Source organism: Xenopus laevis, chromosome 2L (genome assembly GCF_017654675.1).
Source record: "Xenopus laevis strain J_2021 chromosome 2L, Xenopus_laevis_v10.1, whole genome shotgun sequence".
NCBI classification, from domain to species: Eukaryota; Metazoa; Chordata; class Amphibia; order Anura; family Pipidae; genus Xenopus; species Xenopus laevis.
Genome location: NC_054373.1, coordinates 33,638,515 through 33,662,313, shown reverse-complemented (window position 1 = coordinate 33,662,313; position 23,799 = coordinate 33,638,515). Strand labels below are relative to the sequence as shown.

Sequence of the window (23,799 nt, the reverse complement as noted above, 5' to 3'; positions counted from 1 at the left end):
AACCATTGGGAAGAAAGAAAATAAATACTAATTCCACTTTTTCTTCCAGTGCAAGGACAGTCACCTTCTCCCTCTCATTTATGTTTCTAGTCTTTGACAATAGTTCCCAAACTGTAGTGCTGTCGCTTCTAGAGAAGCCCCTGAAGTAGTTACATAGATATTTGGAGAGACTATGTATCCTTCAAGATATTCCTAACCTGATAATGATATAAATACAGGTATGGGATCTGTTATCAGGGAACCCATTATGCAGAAAGCTATGAATTACGGAATGGCCGTCTCCCATAGACTCGATTTTATCCAAATAATCCAAATTTTAAAAAAGTATTTCCTTTTCCTCTGTAATAATAAAACAGTACCTTGTACTTGATCCCAACTAAGATAGAATTAATCCGTATTGGAAGCAAAACTCTCTTGCTCTCTTAGGTATTCTTATTAAGGTAACTGAACAGCTAACAGCTACCATGAGGGCTGTGAAAAGTGGGTACATAGCAATGTTAATATAGCATTTTGAGGGGAAAGGCATCTTATTACATTTCCTTTAGTCCCTGGGAGCCTTTGGTGAAGACCTGTGAGAGTCTGAGAAATGTCCCTAGTATTCTTAGAGCTATGGGTGAATGACACAACATTTTTATAATTCTATTGCCTGTAAGACAAACCAGAAGATGGTCCTGTACCCACAAAGACAGAAAATTCTAAAAGCTACTGTATTTGCCTCTGTCTGATCAAATGTATATCAGATAAATAAACATAAAGCTATTTTGTGTTTTGTTTTGTTACAGCTTACAAAACAGATGGATGTGATGATGGCTACATGTGTCTGTGTTTGCAAATATTTTCTCTGGGGTGTTATTTTTGTTATGAATTCTACATGGTCCCACATGTTAAGTGTCTGGGAGAGGGGCTGCAAATCTCACCGGATGAGCCCGCAGAGCTCCCACCCCTAGTAATTTGCAAAGATATCCAGAGAATAAAATGATTGGTCAAAATCTCAGACACATAGGGGCAGATTTGCTAAAGGGCGAAGGGGCAAACGCTGGTGACAATATGCCAGCGTTACCGCCTGCAGGGACTGCGCCGATTTACTAACGGGCGCAGGTGCCAATACACTAGTGAAAGAGATAGACACTAGCACTCACTCGCACTCTAACGCCAGGCGACAATTCGCTCTGGCGAATGGACGTTATGCCGCACATTCACTAAAATGCGGATTTTACTGAACGTTACCTCTTTCGCCACACTTGCCTTCGCCAGCTCAGACCAGTGGAGATGTTATGTATTTGCTGCAGCATAACATAAAGACGTCCATTCAACTTTAAATTTTCTGCCGTATGCAAATTAACCTGAGAGAAAGACCTCTAGCAAATTTGCGATAGGCAGAAATGAATGCTAGAGCATCTTTGCTTTGAATTGCTCGCATTGGCGAAGTAACGCTAATGAAAAGTCACCTGCATTCAGCACCCATGACAAAACTCTGCATTGTCTGAGCGAATTTTCGTCTGGCAAAGTGTGGCGATGGGTGCGAATAGGTCGATGACGACTTTTCGCCGGTTACTGAATCTGCCCCAAAGTCCCGTTTCTGTGCTCCAAATGGGGGATTGTGCTTTTTTTACTGCACTTTGCTACTACTACTCTGGTGGTCAATGTCAATGGAATAACCCCCAACAAAATACAGTAAAGCAGGGGTTCCCAACCTTTTATACCTGTGAGCTACATTCAAATGTAAAAAGAGTTAGGGAGCAACAGAAACATGAAAAATGTTCCTGGCTGGTGCAAAATAAGTGCTGTTATTTGCTGTTGGTAGCCCCTATGTGGACTGGCAGCCTACAGGAGGGTCTGTTTGGCACCTTGTTGTTATGCAACCAAAAGTTGCCTCCAAGCCTGGAATTCAAAGATAAGCACCTACTTTGAGGCCACTGAGAGGAACATCCAAGGTGTTGCTCAATAGCCACTGGTTGGGGATCACTGCAGTAGAGCATGTGTTTGTGTGAATTGTATTGATATTGAGCACCAACTGACAGCTTATATATGTTTCACTATTCCTGATTCAAATGTCTACCATGTGACTTTGTATACCCATACTACATATACTAGATATATTATTTTGTACATTTAGTATATTCTTGCTCAAAAGACTGAACTGATTTCATGGATCCTTTTTATTCTACCTCACTTTACCTGTGGTTCCTAATCCAAAACAAATCTCCAGAACAAAGTGCGAAAGAACAGAATTTTTACTGAAATATCTCTTTACTGCATTAATTGCAAAGCAGAAAACAAATTCACTCCCCTGCCTCACTTCATAGCTACATCATGCCTCCCACAGAGCCATCAACCAGATGTTTCAAGTAGTAGTACATTTTTTTATGACACTGAAGCTCAGATGGAGAAATTGCCCTTGTTGTAGCCTCTGAGCAAATGGCGTGCAGAGTTCTTCTACGTTATTGGACTTCTTTAGAGAGAGAGAAATATTAACATAAACCTATAGTCCCAAAGCTATACCGTATATAACCATGTGTGGTCTATATCATCAGTTTATTAGTCAAACTTGCATGATAACTGCAATTTATAGTAACATCTCCTACCTTGATAATGCAACCGAAAGTTGCCTGGACTGGATTGTTGCAGGCTCTGGAAGTGAATCAGGACTTGATTGGTTGGGCTACGGATAACTTGACCCTTCATCATAAAGGATTCATTGGCTAGGATCACGGGCTCCACTCCCTCCAGGCTCTCCACTGTTATTGTCTCGCCTTCGAATAAGCTGATATTTTGTACCTGTGTAGGGAATGAACGAAATTGCCATTTTATACTTTTTTATATATGCATGTGTGTTTGCAACATGAGAAACTTTGTACACTTGCACACAATGTGCAGATATTAACACAAATTAGGATCCCTTATGGTAAAATGAGCGCAAGTTGAGGCACACATTTTCCCCCTATATTTGGTACAGTGTAAGTAATGACATTAGCTTCTAATTCACTTGGCACAATTTATTTCCAGGTGTTGAAGCCCTGGAATTACTGCCAGGTCCAGGCTAAGGGTAAATTTAGGATTCCCTGGTATCAATTCCTGGATTTTCATATCATTCATCAGACAAGGATAAAAGGGAGCATTGGTTCGTGCCTATGATTAAGTGCCCAAGTGCACAAAAGGCATAAAGCTTTGTGTACATCTGTTATTTGCCAAAATAAAGTCTGTCCTTGGGATCTGTGAGTGCCTGCTGGTCTTTTCATTGGTCTGGTTCCCCCACCTTAAAGGAGAAGTAAAACTTAACTAAAGAAGCAGCTAGAAATGTTGTACATTATGGGGCAAATTTACCTAGGGTCGAATATCGAGGGTTAATTAACCCTCGATATTCGACTGCCGAATTGAAATCCTTCGACTTCGAATATCGAAGTCGAAGGATTTAGCGCAATTCGTTCAAACGAACGATCGAAGGATTTCAATCCATCGATCGAAGGATTATCCTTCGATCAGAAAATTGTTAGGAAGCCTATGGGGACCTTCCCCATAGGCTAACATTGGCCTCGGTAGGTTTTAGGTGGCGAACTAGGGGGTCGAAGTATTTTTTAAAGAGACAGTATTTCGACTATCGAATGGTCGAATAGTCGAACGATTTTTAGCTCGAATCGTTCGAATCGAAGTCGAAGGTCGAAGTAGCCAAAAAAAACATTCGAAATTCGAACTATTTTTCCTCTATTACTTCACTCGAACTAAGTAAATGGGCCCCTATATTTTGGATTTCTGTACTTGCCCAAGGCTACCACAGCCTTTAACAGGGAAAATCTGTGTCTCCAAAGATGCCCCAGTAGTTCCCCATCTTCTTTTCTGCTGATTCAGTGCACATGCTCTGTGCTGCTGTCACTTACTGAGCTTAGCTCACAATATACAGTACATATAGAATAGAAATGTCACAATATAAGTCTGAATAGTAATTAATACAGATAATTACTACATGGCAGCACAGAAACCAGTACAATTAGAATCAGAATTTAATAATCAGCCCTGTAGCATCAGCTTATATAACAGGCCAACCTCATTTTCTTCTTAATCGTTTTTGACGACCCCTAAGCTTAGCGTCTCAACAGCTGCTCAGAGCCCACTGAGCATGTGAGTGTCACAGACACTTTCCAAGATGGTGACCCCCTGTGACAAGTTTGAAGTCCTGGATCATTGCTGCTATTGACAAGCTGAAACTTTAGGCTGGTGCAATAAGTTCAGGATATGAAATATGGCATTATTAGCCAAATAATTTTTTAGGGTTTAGTTCTCCTTTAAGCTGTAGTTCTTAGGCATGTGCACCCAGACCCCATGTATAAATTGGTGAGATTCTCTATTTACATGGCTATGCACCAATAATTTCTTTATTGTATCTTGGCATTGGATTGTGCCACATGTATGACTTCAATTACCTTTCTATAATAGCATCATTGTGCACTTAATTATACATCATATATTATTCCTTGAACTTGTAAATGAGCCTTATAGTTCAGGTTGTGCAGCTATGACTGTGACATTATATGTTGTGCCACTATGAAATAGAGAGAAAAATGATGAACTATTTACCAATGATTTTGCCTACAATCCCTATTTGCAGTTGTAAAAGGCAAGGCACATACCTTAGTTACTGGGTAGAAACAACCTGTTCAGTTTAGAAGTAATTGTATTATGTGCTCATGTGTAGGGGGTTGTTGGTCATTGTCATTTATTTAGTGGTTTCCTCTCATTTGACTTGTGCTTTAGTTAGCCTTTCTTTCTCTCTTTTGCTCAGCCCTGGGAATGCTATGCCATACTACAGTGCTGTAACCAACATAAACCTCCAAAATTTTCTATTCGACCCTTGATAAATCTGCCCCATAGGGTGTGAGTGCTCAGTGTGGTACAGCATGGTGTGCAGAGAGGTTCAAATTACATTGACAGCAATTAAAAGGGGGGTGGTAATTGGTGGCGGTGGGGGAAACGGTGCAGCAGAGTTGACCAAGTTGGCCCCTGCTATCCCAGTTCAACATTGCATGGGTGACCATCGCATTTTACATGGAAACATTTAATAAGAAAATAACACTGCAACAAGCTGAAATCAATCATGTGTTGTTCTTAGTATGTTTTAATCTCCTGGTGACTGGTTCTATTATTTCACACAGTGACATATATTGATCTTGGCACTCAGCACACCCTGATAAAGTCATCTTGTTCTTCTTACGGAATATTTGGCAAATTCTGCTCTTATGTCCTTAGGGTGGTGGCAGATGGGAAGATTTCGTCGCCTGTGATAAATCTTCGCTACTGCAGGCGACTAATCTTCCCGAAATGCCATCCCAGCTGCAAGAATGTGAGGGAGGGATAGCACAAGCTTTGCTTCGGTTTTCCGAAGTTTCCTTGTTAGACCAATTCGGAAAACCAAATTTTAAAAAAAGATTTCTTTTTTCTCTGTTATAATAAAAGAGTAGCTTGTACTTGATTCCAACTAAGATATAATTAATCCTTATTGGAAGCAAAACCAGCCGATTGGGTTGATTTAATGTTTACATGATTTTCTAGTAGACTTAAGGCATGAAGATCCAAATTGTGGAAAACCCCATGTCCTGAGTATAACAGGTCGCATCAGAAATCTAGGGTGTCCTCACTACTGTGGCCCTGTTCAGCTGTACCTCCTGTGATGCTGTACCATGCCTCTCATTGGTTGGAATCTATAGAGATAGATAGAGGTCTATTGAGAAAATAATGACTTTATTCAGGAGCTCTCATGATCCTAAATGGATAATGGATAACTTTAAACCAATTTCTAGGCATCAAAAGAATTCCATGTTTACACATTTAAAAGAAAGTTTAAACTTGAGATCAAACCAATTAAAGTTCTCCTCCAAACTTCGGATTTGCACTTTATTTGTCTGGATAATTATGATCGGAATAGTTCTGTTGCTTAGACAGGTATATGTTATGCGGTGTGTATAATGATTGCCTGACTGTCTGCAATCAATACGGGCCTCTGGCACGCTTTCTAGCTGACTGGCCCCTTCCGATGGATCAATATTAGGCAACCTTTAAAGGGCACAATTCCACCTGGCTGCTGTAAAGCTTCCCACAGGCCCTCAGCAGGTTGAAATAAAAGTGTCTCCCGAGGTGCTGTGGTGCAGTAAAGGTTGGCAGCTGTGTCTCTAAAGCAAGCATCTCATTCTCCATTCAGCGGATGAGGTTAAAAGGCATTGATAAGGACAACCCAAATACCTCATCAATTGAGAACAGAGAAAAATTGAAGGTTTTGTTGTGCTCATTAGTTTAAAATAGCTGTATCACTGTAACTGGTGATAGACAGGGAACCATGGGGTGCTACTTTCCCCACTCCAGCTTTAAGTTATTCAGCGTAGAAAACAGGAAAAAATCTGGAGGGATCATATCCTTAAAGGGATACTGTCATGGCAAAAAAAAAATGTTTTCAAAATGAATCAGTTAATTCTGCGCTAAAATCCATTTCTCAAAAGAGCAAACAGATTTTTTTATATTCAATTTTGAAATCTGACATGGGGCTAGACATATTGTCAATTTCCCAGCTGCCCCAAGTCATGTGACTTGTGCTCTGATAAACTTCAATCACTCTTTACTGCTGTAATGCAAGTTGGAGTGATATCACCTCCCCCTTCCCCCCCCAGCAGCCAAACAAAAGAACAATGGGAAGGTAACCAGATAACAGCTCCCTAACACAAGATAACAGCTGCCTGGTAGATCTAAGAACAACACTCAATAGTAAAAACCCATGTCCCACTGAGAGACATTCAGTTACATTGAGAAGGAAAAACAGCAGCCTGCCAGAAAGCATTTCTCTCCTAAAGTGCAGGCACAAGTCACATGACCAGGGGCAGCTGGGAAATTGACAAAATGTCTAGCCCCATGTCAGATTTCAAAATTGAACATAAAAAAATCTGTTTGCTCTTTTGAGAAATGGATTTCAGTGCAGAATTCTGCTGGAGTAGCACTATTAACTGATGTGTTTTGAAAAAAACATGTTTTCTGATGACAGGATCCCTTTAATGTATGAATATCCTTATATAATTGCGTTAATTTATAGAATGCTCGAAATACTTTCTCCTCTTATTTTAATAATTATCGAAGAGTCATCCCCTGAATGACACTGATTTGGGAATTTATATAAATAAAATATAATATTACTGTTCATGGGACTATAATGCTCAAGAACGTTCTATTGCTGAACTGTTTGCAGGATGGGGATCAGTTATCTGGAAACCCAATATCCAGAAAGCTCAGAATTATGGGAAATTAAACATTTTAAAATTGATTTTCTTTTTCTTTGTAATAATAAAACAGTAGCTTGTACTTGACTCCAACTAAGATATAATTAATCCTTGAAGGCAAAACAATCCTATTGGGTTTATTTAATACTTAAATGATTTCTTAGTAGACATCCAGAATGCTCGGGATCTGGGGTTTTCCGGATAACGGTTCTTTGAGTATTTTGGATCTTCTACTAGAAAAATCATGCAAACATTAAATAAACCCAATAAGAGGGTTTGCTTCCAATAAGGATTAATTATATCTTAGTTGGGATCAAATATAAGGTACTGAGGGTGTAGACGTTACAGATAGCTAATACAGGAGTAGGGAAAGATTTTTATTTTATTATCCCAGTGAAAAAGGAAATCAGTTGATTATTTGAATAAAAGGAAGCCTATGGGAAATTGCCTTTCCATATTTCTGGATAATGGGTTTCCAGGTAATGGATCGCATACTGTATCATTATTTTGTTGGCAAGGCTTATAGGGATACCACCCTAGATTACAATGAGGTTTGTTATGGAGAAATATTTAAATGTCTTCATCATGGTAATTCGCTTCCAATACAGTTGAGATTGCACGTGTAACACACAAAAAGGGAGCCCTTCTAAAGGTTGGTGTTCCTTCCAGGGCTTCTTTGTGTCTGTGGACCTTGTATTTTTCACTCTGTAAACAATTTATCAAGAATCAAGCTGAAATTCTGTTACACCCACACCACTGAGGTTGCCGACTCCTGTTTTAGCTGTCTGTAAGTTCTACACCCTCAGTGCACTCTCTGCTTCAGGAATTCACGCATTCCCTGCCACATCCTATCAGATGCTCTCCCTCCCTCCGGTGCTTTCAACATTCCACCATCTGGTGTTGTTTTAAAAATTGGATAGATAACAGCATTTTTACAAGTAGGCTTATCTGTACGTTTCAGTAAATGCATTGTGTCTATCCATAATTACCATTTCATGTTTTACTTCAATCAGTGGTGCCATCCTGGCATATAAATAGTATGTGGAGCAACTGCCAGTTCATCTGTGGAGGCATTTATTTAAAGGAATATCATGCAGAATATGTCTCTAAAAAAGGACCTTTTTACATATAGTTCTCCAGGGATTATACACCATTCACATGAGTTCCGGTGCCACTGGAGCTCACAACATGAGGCAGTTGGATTGTAGGAGTGGATGCTTAACAAGTGATACATCTAGGTGTTCTTTGTGCAGCTTTTATATTTTTTACAGGAAAGGGTCCAACCTACTTAAGAAATAGTTGCTGCTGACATATAATCTTGCCAAGGCAATCTCACTAACCACAGTATAAAACCCGAGGGAGAGCTGCTTATTTGCCCAAAACACACATTTATAAATACCTACGGGATAAGTATAGTGATGCAACTGCACTTTAACAGTGGATTTTGTGGGATTGTTTGATGAATTGTTGACAGATTGTTTTCTTTGCAAAAATGAAATCTTTTATATAGTATGACGTTTTGCAACAATGTTCTGAAAAACCAAAATTTGTATTGTCACATGTAGAATTTACAGCGCAGGTAAATTGGCATTCATCAGCACTTTGTTATCACGTTTTATATGTGTTTATCATTTTTCTACAATTAATTCTATTTTGGGGAGATTAATTCACTTTTTAGAATTCTGTTTTTAGAGTTAAGAACAGTCAATTGGCATGTTAAATATTAACCGTGGAAGAAATCTTGCAAGTGTGGAGAGAATTCCATCAGAAAACTAACTATATAATGAAGGAAAAGATGATAATGTTAATCTGATGTCATCCTGGAGAGCATGTCTACAGGTCATGATAATGTTGAGAGTGGTCAATCTGGGATCATTGATGATGCAAATAAAGACCATGTGATGTTCGTGTCATTAAAACATTAAGGGCTATTCCACACGGGGAGATAGCCACGCGTTTGCGGTCGCGGCGACAAAGCGCCGCGCCAGTCGCCGCGACCGGCGCAGGCGACAGTTTTGTATGGGCGCCTATGTAAAAACGCCTGTGCTAACCACACGAGGCGATGCGCTTTTCAACAGTCGCCTGAAAAAGCCTGGCGAGGCATTTTCAGGCGACTGTTGAAAAGCGCATCGCCTCGTGTGGTTAGCACAGGCGTTTTTACATAGGCGCTGTGGTAGAGTGACCAGGAAAAGGTGGAAAAAAGGTCACTCTAGCCTGTAATTTCTCCCCAGGTACTGAGAGAGGCTCCAGGAAGGGAGTTATTAAACAGAGAATCAGCGCTCTGTTTCAAGACTTTAGTAGCCAGGGACTCCATTCCGCAGATCCAGTCCAGAGATTGGAGTTCACCTTCCACAGGAAAGCTGTCCTGTGGAAAGACTATTTAAAGTTGATTGGAATAGGCGAGTGTGTCTCTCAACAGGGCACAGCAGGTAGGAGACCTGGCTGTGTGAGGAACTCCCAGAGGAGCTGGGAGTGCTGCCTGTTACTGCAAGAAGCAGAGGGAGCCCGTGACTCTCACAGAGAGTATTGTGAAGAGAGTACTGTGAAGAGAGTGAGGAAGCCAGGAGGCTGAATAAACACTACAGGAAGGAGTCCTGTGAGTACAGGGGTGAGCCAAACTATTTCTTGTGCTGGTTGTCCACAAGGGGCCCAGGCTAGTCAGGGACTGCTTCAAAGTGTGAAGGTAGTGCCCAGTGGGCTAGGTTTTATTTTTATGATTTATGTTTTGTATCCTGAAAATGGTCACCCCTGTGTCTGTGCATTATTGACGGTGTGTGTTAAAGTTGGAAAATAAACGTGTGTTTTCCTTGAAGAAGCTGTGTGTCCCTGTCTTTCTGCTCCTTTCTCCTATGCTGCCTGCTCACCATTGACTAATCCCCCCTAAAAGTTACGTGGTCAAGCCGCCAGCTTGTCACATATGGTGTTTCGGATGCGGGCAAAATAAGGAGCAATTAAAAGACATACACCTGTTTAAAGGGCTGATGAGCCTAAGAGACTTTACGTATAAGCCAGTGATGAATATGGCAAGTGCTGCTAATCCAATTTCTTCAGCTGTTCAGCAGGAGGCTGTGAGGGCTGTGTTAAAGAAACAGGAACAGCAAGGCGGCGACTGGTGGATGCAGTTCCACAACGATTGGGAGAGAGTCCGCACAGCGAGTGTGGTAAAGGCACCGGAAGTGAGAGAAACTTTGCGGATGGTAAAGGAGACCGCTGCGGCTGGATGCAAGCCAGGTGAGCGTTCCAAAGTGCTGCAGGACCTGAGAGAGTGGCAGCAAAAGTTCAGTGTTACGGTTCCGCAACAGCTGCAAATGTGGGCGGAAGTAAGGCCAGCAGCTGAGTCTGTAGCTGGTGGTGGTGAGTTGCCAGGAGCAAAGGCGGCTCCTACAAAGTCTTCAGTGAAAGAGACTAATGTTTTCTGTGTACCACAGAGAGAGCTGTACAGACAGGATGTCTTGGTGTTACAGCAGTGTAAAGTGAGACAGATAAAGAGGGATGACCTAAGCCACATGGAGGAGCCATGCTGGAGATGCCACAGAGTTGGTGAGTGTGTCCCGACCTGTCCAGTGTTAAAGCGGCTAGAAGTGCGAGAGGCTTCACAAGTGCCAGGAGAGTCTACTGCGTCTGGATTCAAAGTCCAGTCTGGCATATTTGGCCAGAATTCATCCCCAGTGGTTCCACACCGGAGGCCCGACTACAGGAATGGTGAGACTATTCTTAAAGGGGTGGTGGAAAGGGAACAGCAGGCTGGTGGGTTGAAAGACTGCGACTCTTTATTTACAGGCAAGGTCCGGAGAGACATTGTTCAGGGAACAGACTTTTCCTTAGTTCGGGACTCATTACACAACAATGAAGTATTGCATGTGGGGCAGTCAAACCAGTTGGGTACTGTTGATCCTATGCAAAATGTGATGTTTAATTTTGCTGAAAAATTTTCAGAGGTGAATTCTGAAAGTGTGACTGTGGGGAGTGAATTAACACCCATAGAGAAAAGTGTAGGGGTGACCCCTAAATGTAATGTTCCCCTAGAGCCTGTGAAGGAGGTTGTTCACAGTGGGAAACATCCGGAAGCAGAAAGTGAGTGTGTGCAACACAATATGAGTGAAAATTGTGTTGGTAATTCAGATGGAGGGTATCTTAAAGGTGAAGTAAACCTTAAGCCCTGCCCCATGTATAACATGCAAGAGTGGGTGTGCAAGTTTGAGGCTGTGTGCAAAACAGAGTGCACATATTGTTTTGGCCCAGGTCACATAACGGATAATTGCCCCTTTAAACAGTGTGACGCTGCAAGGGTGAAGCTAAAGGAGGCATTTGACCTATACTTGAAAAGTAAAGACTTGCGTGAGAAAAGTGATTCAGGTGGGGATTCCCAGACCACCTACAGTGAACCCTTAGAGACAGAGGGTTGTGTTAAACTCAGTGAATGTATGTTGAGTGGCAACCAAACTGAGTGTGTTGTTGAAAAAGATAATATGGTAACCAATGGTGGTAAGCCACATGGTGTGAATGTAGAGGAAAGTAAAATTAATGTTAAACTTCCTCTTAAGGCTCCAGATTGTGAGATTCTGGATACCCCAGATCCTGTGTGTGACCCCACTCCAGTTCTACAGGCCGTAGAAGGAGTATTGCAGACAGAAAGTGTCTGTCTGTCAGTGGATGAGTCCAGTATGAATACTCATAATGCTGCCAAATGTGAGTTGCTTGCTACCACTGAGCATATAACTGATTGTGTGTCAGTGTGTGTGACACAAATCTGTGACCAAGAAAGACACCCTACAGTGGGTAAAAGGCAGAGTGTGCATGATTGTGATGCCAAAGCATGTGTGTCTGACTGGGTTGATACAAGTCCAGCCAAAGTATCTTCCCCAGTTAATAAAAAGCAGGAGTTGTGTGTGTGTGTGACCACTCCCATAGCCATACATGTGTTGAATCCCTGTGATAGAGGTAATAAGGTTGCCTTAAAGGGTTCATCCAAGAGCGTTATACCTTCCATTGGTGGGGGTATTCTAAGGAAAACTAAGCCTCTCTGTGCAGGTTCAGTCTTAGTGGCAGAAAGTGTAACTGCATGTGGTGAAAGTGACTCCCATGGTTCAGGCATGATAACCTGGGGGAGTAAATTGAAAAACAAAGGCAAACGCATGGTGATGCCTGAGAGAGGGTCAAGTATGCAAAGCAGCCTATGTGTGTACACGGTGATTGAAACATATGGGTTCAATATGTTACAGGCTAAAAAGTGCCCAAGTATACACCCTGGTGGTCAGGGTGTTGAAAGGCAGCTCCCTAGCCCTTTATCCACAGAAAGAGTGAGGAGTATAGAGAGAGAAATCCTTTTAAGAGAAAAAGAATTTCTATTAGGGTTTCAATGTGCTCACCCCTACGGGTTGAAGCAGAGAGGGGGGATATGTGGTAGAGTGACCAGGAAAAGGTGGAAAAAGGTCACTCTAGCCTGTAATTTCTCCCCAGGTACTGAGAGAGGCTCCAGGAAGGGAGTTATTAAACAGAGAATCAGCGCTCTGTTTCAAGACTTTAGTAGCCAGGGACTCCATTCCGCAGATCCAGTCCAGAGATTGGAGTTCACCTTCCACAGGAAAGCTGTCCTGTGGAAAGACTATTTAAAGTTGATTGGAATAGGCGAGTGTGTCTCTCAACAGGGCACAGCAGGTAGGAGACCTGGCTGTGTGAGGAACTCCCAGAGGAGCTGGGAGTGCTGCCTGTTACTGCAAGAAGCAGAGGGAGCCCGTGACTCTCACAGAGAGTATTGTGAAGAGAGTACTGTGAAGAGAGTGAGGAAGCCAGGAGGCTGAATAAACACTACAGGAAGGAGTCCTGTGAGTACAGGGGTGAGCCAAACTATTTCTTGTGCTGGTTGTCCACAAGGGGCCCAGGCTAGTCAGGGACTGCTTCAAAGTGTGAAGGTAGTGCCCAGTGGGCTAGGTTTTATTTTTATGATTTATGTTTTGTATCCTGAAAATGGTCACCCCTGTGTCTGTGCATTATTGACGGTGTGTGTTAAAGTTGGAAAATAAACGTGTGTTTTCCTTGAAGAAGCTGTGTGTCCCTGTCTTTCTGCTCCTTTCTCCTATGCTGCCTGCTCACCATTGACTAATCCCCCCTAAAAGTTACGTGGTCAAGCCGCCAGCTTGTCACAGCGCCCATACAAAACTGTCGCCTGCGCCGGTCGCGGCGACTGGCGCGGCGACCGCAAACGCGTGGCTATCTCCCCGTGTGGACTAGCCCTAAAGGGATTCTGTCAGGGCAAAGCATGTTTTTTTCAAAACGCATCAGTTAATAGTGCTGCTCCAGCAGACTTCTGCACTGAAATACATTTTTAAAAAGAGCAAAATTTATATTAAATTCTGAAATCTTACATGGGTCTAGACATATTGTCAGTTTACCAGGTGCCCTCAGTCATGTGACTTGTGCTCTAATAAACTTCAGTCACTCTCTACTGCTGCACTGCAAGTTGGAGTGATGTCATTCCCCCCTCCCTCCCCAGCAGCCCATCAGCAGAACAATGGGAAGGTAACAGGATAACATCTCCCTGGCATAAGATAACAGCTCATTGGTACATATGAGAATATCACTATTTTACTTTTATGGGCTTGCACACTCATAATAAATGATATACAAACTCAGGTGGTATTGTTACAATACCACCTGAGTTTGTATATAATTTATTTTGAGTGTGCAAGCCCATAATCGTAAAATAGTGTATATTGAAATAACTTATGGGGGTGTTTTGAGGCTTTTTGCACCTTGTTTAGTCTATTTGCTCTCAACAGAATTAGCGTGCCCTCCATTTATCTTTGTTTACAAATGAGAATAGCATTCAATAGTAAAAATCCAAGTCCTACTGCGACTCTGTCAGTAGGAGAAACTATAGCCATGCCTGTCTGAAAGCAGTTAGAATATCATGAATTGCTGTCTCTGAAACAATTGCTTTCTGAAAGCACAGGATCTGGCAAAATGAGCTGAGATGGCTGCCTAAACACCAATATTATAAATAAAAAATTAGGGATGCACCGAATCCAGGATTCGGTTCGGGATTCGCCAGGATTCAGCCTTTTTCAGCAGGATTCGGCCGAATCCGTCTGCCCAGCTGAACCGAATCCAAATCCTAATTTGCATATGTAAATTAGGGGCGGGGAGGGAAATTGCGTGACTTTTTGTCAGAAAACAATGAAGTAAAAAGTGTTTTCCCCTCTCTACCCCACATTTGCTCATGCAAATTAGGGTTTGAATTCGGTTCAGTATTCGACCAAATCTTTCCTGAAGTATTCGGGGGTTCGGCCGAATCCAAAATAGTGGATTCGGTGCATACCTAAGAAAAATACACTTGCTGGTTCAGGAATAAAATTTTATATGGTACACTGTTTTTTTGTAGTGTAAATTTGTAGTGTAAACAGTGTAATTTAGAAATATAAATTACACCATAAAAATAACGACAGAATCCCTTTTAGATTATGATCAGGATATCAGACAAATAAAGTGCATGTGTGTTCTAAGTCTAATTCGAGGAGCACAACAAGTACCTGGGTGTTATGTGGTCTAATGCTCAATTACTAAAGCACTGCTTGGGCAAAACTCCATATTTGGGAAGAATTGTGACTGTGTATACATTCTTTGCCCTTGTTTTTTATATAAATTTTTTGCTGTTTGTTTTGTTTATTCATCAGCGCCTGCCCCAGTAGAGTTTAAATTCTAAGATCCCCAAAACACACACAAATGCTATGGTCAGTTTTATCTGAAAGCAGTTAATCTGCCTGGATGATTTTGAACTCTGGGAGGAAACCAAAGTACCCAGAGGAAACTCACACAGATATGAAGGCAGCATATTATTTTTCTTCTTTCTTATAGTGTCCTGGGTGGAACCAAACCTAGGACCCCAGCGCTGTAAGGCAACAGGTTTGATTCCAGCCAGTGCCATCTGCAAGGAGTTTTTATGTTTTCCCAGTGCTTGATAAGTGTAAACGATTAATTTCTTAATGTAGTTAAATTACATTTTTTACCTGCTAAAGATACAGTAGACCACATTTCATGACCTTCCTGTGAAACTCACTGAATCTCCTGCAGAATAATTTTCACAGTGCGCACAGGTAGAGATTAATGAATTATGCAGTACAGATCTCCTGGGTCAGAATCATATCTATTCTGTTGACATGGAAATGCACTGGCCATCCGCTTTCATTAACAGCCCTAGTTTTCATGGCAGCTGACTGTCATGCACTCTTATAAATGACAGGCAGCCTACTTTCTGCAATGTAATCAGCTAAAGAATACAGATGGTCTGAGTTCTGCAGCAGGCCCCTGGCCAACCCCTATCAAGTGCCCTCAAGTAAAAAGCATTGTGCTGGAAGCAGTATTACCTTACAATGGCATACCTCTGTGACACTGACAAATCCACTGTGTTTTTGGTTATAAAAGTGGTTTATGGGGCCACCGACCCACTTCAGGGGAATTATAGCCATGTGAATCACATCTGCCGCTCTCGTAATTTATTTGATATTTTCTACCTCTGCGGCTTCAGTGTCAGAAGGTGAAACGTTCATGATCGATCCTCATATACTCCCATAAAACATTCTGATACGTTGCTGGAACAGCACAGCTAATACATCAGCTGATGGTCATACAATGGCTGCAGCCACGCACAGCCCCAATCCATATTTTTTGCAATGGCAGATGTTCTCCAGCAGTCAGCTGGTATAGCAGAACTCACAGTCTTTTAAGATGCTTAGGGTAAATAGTGGTACATTCTTCTTGTCTAACAGACTGCTGGTTAAACATCAGAGATTTAGAGTTATTTATTTGGCTGTGGGGCAAACATAACAACAAACCATTGTGCTCTCTCCCCCCCCCCCAGATGAAAGGATCAGCTGTCTCAGGATAAACCTAAAGTGCTCACTATCCAATTCATTTTGCTTTATAGAAATCTTCCCTTTGTTGCTATGGCATTTTGCATATGATGCCTATTGATGATCTGGGAATAAATAGATAAGGTATACACAAAGGAGGCTTTTTTGCATTTCATAAGAACTTGAAGTAAACCAATACATGTAAAACACTTTTTTCTAGTTAAGATAAACAAGGGCATACCTGTATTTGATAAATATTTGGCTCAGGATATATTTCCTTCTATAGCCAAAGCCGTTTTTATCAGCAGCTTTGCCACTGCTTCTTTACTGTGTAGATCGTGTTTACTTCTCATCACCAGAATGACCAGTGTGCCAGTTCTTTCTAATACAAATACTTACAAGTTCTATAAAAGCACAAAAAAATTACATTCTGGCTAAGGCGTTTTAGCTCTGCAATAGCATACACAGTACCTTACCTTGTTAAAGATGCTCATTTCTATTATTCTACAATTATTCTTCATATAAATAAAACAATCCCATGTCGCAATTTTCTTTCCAAAAGTGGCACATGGACAGCTCTTTAGATAGACAAGAGGAGGGCTCACATCCTATTGGTTAATGTGGAAGGCAAGGAGCAGATACTTATGACTAGTGTCAGTGAATAAATTCGCCAGGCGCAAATTCACCGCGAATCTCCGTGTTCCGCCGCTGGCGAATGAATTTGCAAAACTGCCACGCAAAGAATTTTGGACATGTGGAGGAAAAGTCGATCTGGTCAAAACCGTTGCGCGTCAACAATATTCAGATGCCCATTGACTTTAAAGCGAGCGTGAGAATTGACGCAGGCGACAAAATTCTCTTTCGCAAATTTCTTGTCCAAAACTGTACCAGTTAAAAAAGTTTGCTCATCCCTATTAGTAGGAGGTCAGGAGATGATAACTGGGGCGAGAAGGATGAAGATCCGGAGATTACAAGGAAAGCTAATGGTCCTCCACTAGAGTTGCCATCCAGCTGGTATTTGACCGGCCTTGCTGGTAAATAACCAGCCAGGGCTGGTATTAAAAATTTATAGGCATGTAGACGTTGCCAGTAAATCTGTGATTGCCCCTCCCCAAAGTTTTCACTGCTAAACTCCCTTCCAATTTTCTTATTAGGCTTTAGTTTCCCCAACCCGCCCATTTCTCCGCCCCTGACATAATCAACTCACCCAATACTCGCACTGTGACTTCATGGGCCTATTCCCCACCCCTGTAATGTCATTTATCAAAAGTTTTGCAGAAAGGTGGCAACTCTATCCTCGACAGTAACAACCAGAAGAACAGTCCATGTAAGTCTAAATTAGTAGAGAGACAATGTTTTTTACAAATAATACAAACAATGATCATGTAAGATTTCACAATTTGTTTTATGGCAGATAAAAAAATCATAAAGAGCAGTGTTAGAGCTCAGCCATGAAACAATATGGTGCTCAACTGCTCAAATCATTGGCAAATTAACACATTCATCTGCTTTGATAAATGCGTCAGTTCAGTCAAAATTTTTCTGACTGTCTGGAAATTTTTCATAGCTGGAATTTTATAAAAGCAAAAGAATATACCAGATCGGTAGAATGTGTTCCAGTCGTTTGAGCAGTTGAACACCATTTTGTTCCATGGGGTGTTAGAGCTAAGTGCTTCCCTCCACATTGTTAATCCCTGATGCAAATTGCAAGTGGGGATTTATGCTTCATATAATTTTTTTCTGCATTAGAACTAATTGTTCCAATACAGAAAAGAGACTGTTAAACCCAATGAGATTGTTTTACCTCTTGGAAAAAGAAAGGTTAAATTGGCTCTTAAATCTTTCATCTTAATCCTAACTTAATCTTCTGATGGTCTTTAATTTATCTATTCATGCTCCCAAATAATTCCCCTAAATAGTTACATGAAGTGACATATTAAGTGAAGCCTTTCCCTCAGTAAGTTAGGGATTAGTTGTACTGATGATGCCAAAAACCAGAAATATGGGTGAACCAGCATTGCCAACATTATTTTCTATTTATACAGCAATGATTGATTATCAGTATGGCTGAACACTTAAGTGTAAGAGTTTTGATCTGGGAATTAGACGATGCAATAATCTCTCACTGCTCCAGTTCTTACAAGGACATTATGCATTGAAACAAGCACAGAGAAGGGTTGTCATTTTTACTGAAACAAACAAAAACATATATAAGTATTAGAATAACAGAGACATCCTTCCCTTTTCTCAACCAACTATATCAATAATCAGGAAATACAGCTCTCTGCAATATTGGGTGGGCTACACTTGTAGAGGAAGGGTGCAGAGCATGATTGAACCCCTGATATTCTGTTCAGCTAACTGGTGGATAGAATATTTTGGGTTTGCAGAAACATCAGTCCAAAATCAACAGGGCTGCTCTTTTGTTTCCTTAAGATCTTATAGCATCCATGAAACCTCCAGAACAAAGATAAGGCTTTGCTACATCAAAGATGTTTACGTTGACAATATACTTTAAACTCTGTTTAGGTTAACATATCATTAAAGGGATACTGTCATGGGAAAAAACATTTTTTTCAAAACAAATCAGTTAATAGTGCTGCTCCAGCAGAATTCTGCACTGAAACCCATTTCTCAAAAGAGCAAACAGATTTTTTTATATTCAATTTTAAAATCTGACATGGGGTAAGACATATTGTCAATTTCCCAGCTGCCCCAAGTCATGTGACTTGTGCTCTGATAAACTTCAATCACTCTTTACTGCTGTACTGCAAGTTAGAGTGATATCACCCCCTCCCTTTTCCCCCCAGCAGCCAAACAAAAGAACAATGGGAAGGTAACCAGATAACAGCTCTCTAACACAAGATAACAGCTGCCTAGTAGATCTGAGCACTCAATAGTAAAAACCCATGTCCCACTGAGACACATTCAGTTACATTGAGAAGGAAAAACAGCAGCCTGCCAGAAAGCATTTCTCTCCTAAAGTGCAGGCACAAGTCATATGACCAGGGGCAGCTGGGAAATTGACAAAATGTCTAGCCCCATGTCAGATTTCAAAATTGAATATATAAAAATCTGTTTGCTCTTTTGAGAAATGGATTTCAGTGCAGAATTCTGCTGGAGCAGCACTATTAACTGATTTATTCTGAATTTTTTTTTCTCCCCATGACAGTATCCCTTTAAAGTAAAGGATAACCATCCAAGTTCATTGGAGTTCATCCAAATAGGTTCTGGTATCAGATTCAGTTCAGTGTTTCTCGGTATTAACCCTAGCTGCTGGGGTTAACCCTCTATTTGGTTTGCTAAGAATAGCTAGTGGTTGTCTATCAAGAGAGAACTGATTACGTTTCAGGTACAGAGTCATAAATTGGGATGGGTATAAAGTATTAAAGCCTATGCTATCCACCATGTGTTTTGCACTTTGCACCCTGCAGGTAGGAGAGTTGCCAAAGGCCTATGTTGGAGACCTGCATGTTTCCCATAAATACACAGCTGTCTGCCTTTGGCATCACTGTATTCACAAGGGACAGGTAGTATGAGACAAGTAGTAATCCCTACTACTTATCATTCATGAAAAGAGAAACTTTATGAGCAAACCGGAGTTTGCTTCCCAGGAATTCTCTTCCTTCTCTGGCTCTGTTAATGCTGATCAAAAAAAAAAACCTGGATTACAATTGACATGTCCCAATAGGTACAAAACTATTCTATAAGTGGGATCTGATCAGCATCTTTCCTAACTGTGTTTTAAAACATAACAGGTGAGCTTTAGCCTAAAGGGTAGTCCATGAAAATAGAAATGTTGGGAGTGATTCTGGTTTCCATCCAGGATTCCTTCAGTTCCTTTAGGTCAACTGAAATGCAATCAAGCTTGGGATTAGACTACATGGTTTTTTATACTCTACATGGTTTTTATATGTTCTAATTCTGATGAAACATCATATCTCTCTCTCTATATAAATATATTAATATATATTAAATAACTCCTCATACAGTATTGGTACAGTCTCCATGGTTCTGGGGCAAACATAGAAAGAATCGTATTTTTATGATTATTATATTATCAATTGTACTACAATACTACGCTACCACTATTAATACCCTTTACTATACACTTACTTCCAAATTATTTGACTGCAATTAGAGCAAACCTAAATGTATTTCTAGTAAGCAGCAATAATTCAAGGATTGGTGTCGATTTCGATCTAGCAATCCAATGACTGACTCTTGCAGTAAGCGAGAACACCAAGACATTGCCTAAGATATAAGGTTACCATGCCAACAATCAGAATGTGAATTAGCGTGGCCTGCTTGTTAAATCTGTATACTTTTCATTTATGCAAGCCGTCAACTAAGAAAAAACTCAATTTAGATGTATATTGGAACATTTACATTTAATATATAGATATATATATATATATATATATATACAAAATCACCAAGGAACTGTAATGTGTTTACAGGAAAAAAATAGGTTCCATGTTCCTTCTTTATACTGTACATTTCTACTAGAAACCACAAGGTTAATGGATCTCTAGGAGGTAAGAGCCTTCAGTTCTGTTTCGCAGAGGCACCGCATGATATTGCCCTGGCTTTCACAGAGTATTTGTAACTGTAACATCAGATCAAAATGGATAAATCATACGTGTCCAAGCATTATCATCTCAACCCCCAGTTTCCCATTTCTGGATTTCAAGTCTGCTTTTGTATCCGTGCACATTAACTACCTCTGTGTTTTTATCTGCGCTTTGGTCTGCCTGTCACTATTCATTGCCGGGGCTTTTCATTCCATAATTTGATATGTATCACCTTATTTATTCTTCCTATTTTGTTCTCGGCTCTCTAGGATTCTTCTTGCATTTGCGTCTGTGGTTTTCACTGTATACAGTCAGTGATCCCTCTTTTCATAACATTTATACAAATAAATTGTCCAGCAAGTCAATATAGACATCTGACTTCAGTTCTTTTACTATCTGCCACCTTCACCCGAGCCTTGTGTTAGAGAGGAGAGAAAGGCACGTGCATGTATATACAAGCAAACGAACACACACAATTGAGACATGAAATGCTTTCCAACAACACTATTACTAATGATGCTTGTTATGTTTTATGCCATAGGACCTAAAGCATAAACTGCTGAGCCAAGGGTATATTGGAGGTCAAACAGGGGTGTTGAGTTAATGGGCAAAGTAGTGTTGTAGCTGAGATTCTTGCAAAAACATGTCAGTATATAAGAATTAAAAGCATCCACTGGCCAGACAAAGATACATCAGTGAAGACAAAGGGTAGGTGTCATGTTCGGTATCCCAAAACCCAGCTACTTAGATGCTGCCAGGTCTTAAAGTGAGAGGATCAAGCGAGGGTTCTGGTCAGGCAAGGGAACTGGGCAAGAGTAAGCATAGTAAGCACAATACAGAGTTGGAATCCAGAAGAGCAGACAGTAACGGGACAATGGTCAGTTCAGGCAGCGATAGCAGTGGTCAAGGAAAAAAGAATCAGATTAGAAGCGCACCCAAGAACTAGGTCTAGAATAGACCTACATTGGGCAAGGGAAAAGGGACAAGGCACCTTTAACAGAAGTGAGGAGACAAATAAATGATGCACCTGCCAAAACCAACAGGACGCATGCATGCACGGATGCAAACGCCAACTCTTAGGGAAGAGGCTGAGGTTGTCTGCGCAAAGAGAGTGACACCCCACTAGACCACCAGGTACCATTACAGGGAGAAAGTGAAAACATTAGCAAAGAAAATAATTGTAATTTTTAGACAAAATAATCCAAGTCTGAGATTGTAGAAATTTAGACAAATTTAGCAATTTAGACAAATTTAGAAATTTAGACAAATTTAGAAATTTAGACAAATTTAGAAATTTAGACAAAAACATTATTAATATAGATTATATAGCACCTTGGACAATCATTTTCCTGTCTAACTGGAAACTATTGGCTAAAAGTGGCCTTCAAAAATGTTCATGTGCCCAGGGACATAACGGATTTCTTTGCATTATACTATGACTTGATTATTATCCGACCCAGAACATGAGGCGTCGTCGTTAATTGGCCAACTTAGATAAAGCTGCTGCTTTACACTTTTTTTGCTGTCAGGATGAGAACTCACTGGGTCCTTTACAGGCTTTAGTTCAGTTTAATGTTTAATTGCAAGCTAAAAAATGTAAATTTTGGAGTCTGAAAAGTTCAACCACAAACTAGAAATTTCCATATGAAGGCACTGCTGTTGTAGCTAAATCATTCAGCTGCTCTAAGTGTTCTTCACATTCATTATTTTATGTTGAGTTTCCAATATATTTGCAGCTTTAACACTGATAATATAATGAATTTGAAACAAGAGTGCAGCCTGCTGTTCAATACGACAAGCTGGCTGGCTAGCCATCAAAAAATTTTGTTAGTGAGCAGAGAGGAGTCTTCAGACCTTCCTCTGATACCAGGTATGATAAATACCAAAAATACTGCCTGTAAAATCTGCAACAGAAGCAAATCAGTTTCTCTGGTTTCCTGGGTGCACTATATTTTGCTATAAAAAAAAATGAGGCGGCACACCACCTCGTGGAGTAAAAAATACCTTTAAGGAATGTTCTCAAAACGCGTTAGGCGTCTCATATACTCCAGCTACCTAACTTTTAATGACTTAATAAACAGTATTTTTTACTCCACGAGGCGGTGTGTTCAGATGGAAGTCATGTACACCTTCCAATAGCTGGACAACTTTGAGATATGAAGCCGATGATTAAACCAGCCACTTTATGGCATTACAGCAAAAAAAACTCCAAAAACATTCCAAGTTATTTTAAATATGCTTATAGAGTATACTGATACTGAGCATAATGATCTTCCCCTAACACCTTCCACAGTAATTGTCTGATCTAACACATCTTGATGCAGAAAATGATGTTATTAAATTCGTTACAACAGCTTAACCTTAGGCATCTGCTTTGTGAAATGCAGCATGTAAGAAACAAACATTAATAAAACACTTCTGCCATCACCAGCGCAAAGACAATGAAAAGATTCTGGCTCAATAAAAGTGCGGCCTTTAATTAATTGGAATGATGTTCAGCTGATAAAGGCAGAAAGCTCTCCAGTGCAGATCTGTGTTTTCTGCGCTATCAGAAAGACGGCTGGAAGCATCACAATGAGCAGGACTCAATCACAGGGACCTGTTTCCTCTACTAATCTGCCTGTTTGACTTGACATAAATAGAGCCTGTGATTAAGTGGGTCAGCGACTTAAAAGGAGCACATGTGGGAATGGCGTGTGCCTGGGAGATGGATTTTCAACTGCCAATTAAAAGGTGTAATTAAGAAGGAGCAAAATAAATGATGAAGTGTGTCGAGCATGTGTTGGTACAGAGGGTGTCTGGAGACACGAGAGAGGAGTTTTAAGAAATGCTGAAGAATAAGTAGCATGGAGATACGCAAGAGGGAACATTTACAAATGATGAGTGAATCTGTCCCCCTTTTCCTTCGCTAAAAATTCCCAAAACAAATGAAAATAAATCAACTTTTTCAATGAACAATACATTGTAGTCTAAGGGCAGTGTTTTTTACAACACTGTGTAAATTTTTAAAAAAAGGGCCACAGTCTTCTTCCCACACTGCGTGGTGCATTTGAAGAATGATTGCAGGTTTCTGGGCTGCTTTTCAGAACAAAATAATAGAGGGATTGTGACACCTTGTAGGTA

At 40.6% G+C, this 23,799-nt stretch overlaps 1 protein-coding gene across 1 annotated transcript in view; it reads right to left on the bottom strand.

Moving 5' to 3' along the window:
* Nucleotides 1–23,799, bottom strand: part of LOC108707439 (seizure protein 6 homolog) — a 356,731-nt gene that overhangs the window by 89,367 nt on the left and 243,565 nt on the right. Inside the window, exon 4 of the mRNA XM_041581718.1 lies at nucleotides 2,586–2,778. Coding sequence (XP_041437652.1) covers nucleotides 2,586–2,778 — 193 coding nt within the window. The remainder of the gene's footprint in view (nucleotides 1–2,585; nucleotides 2,779–23,799) is intronic.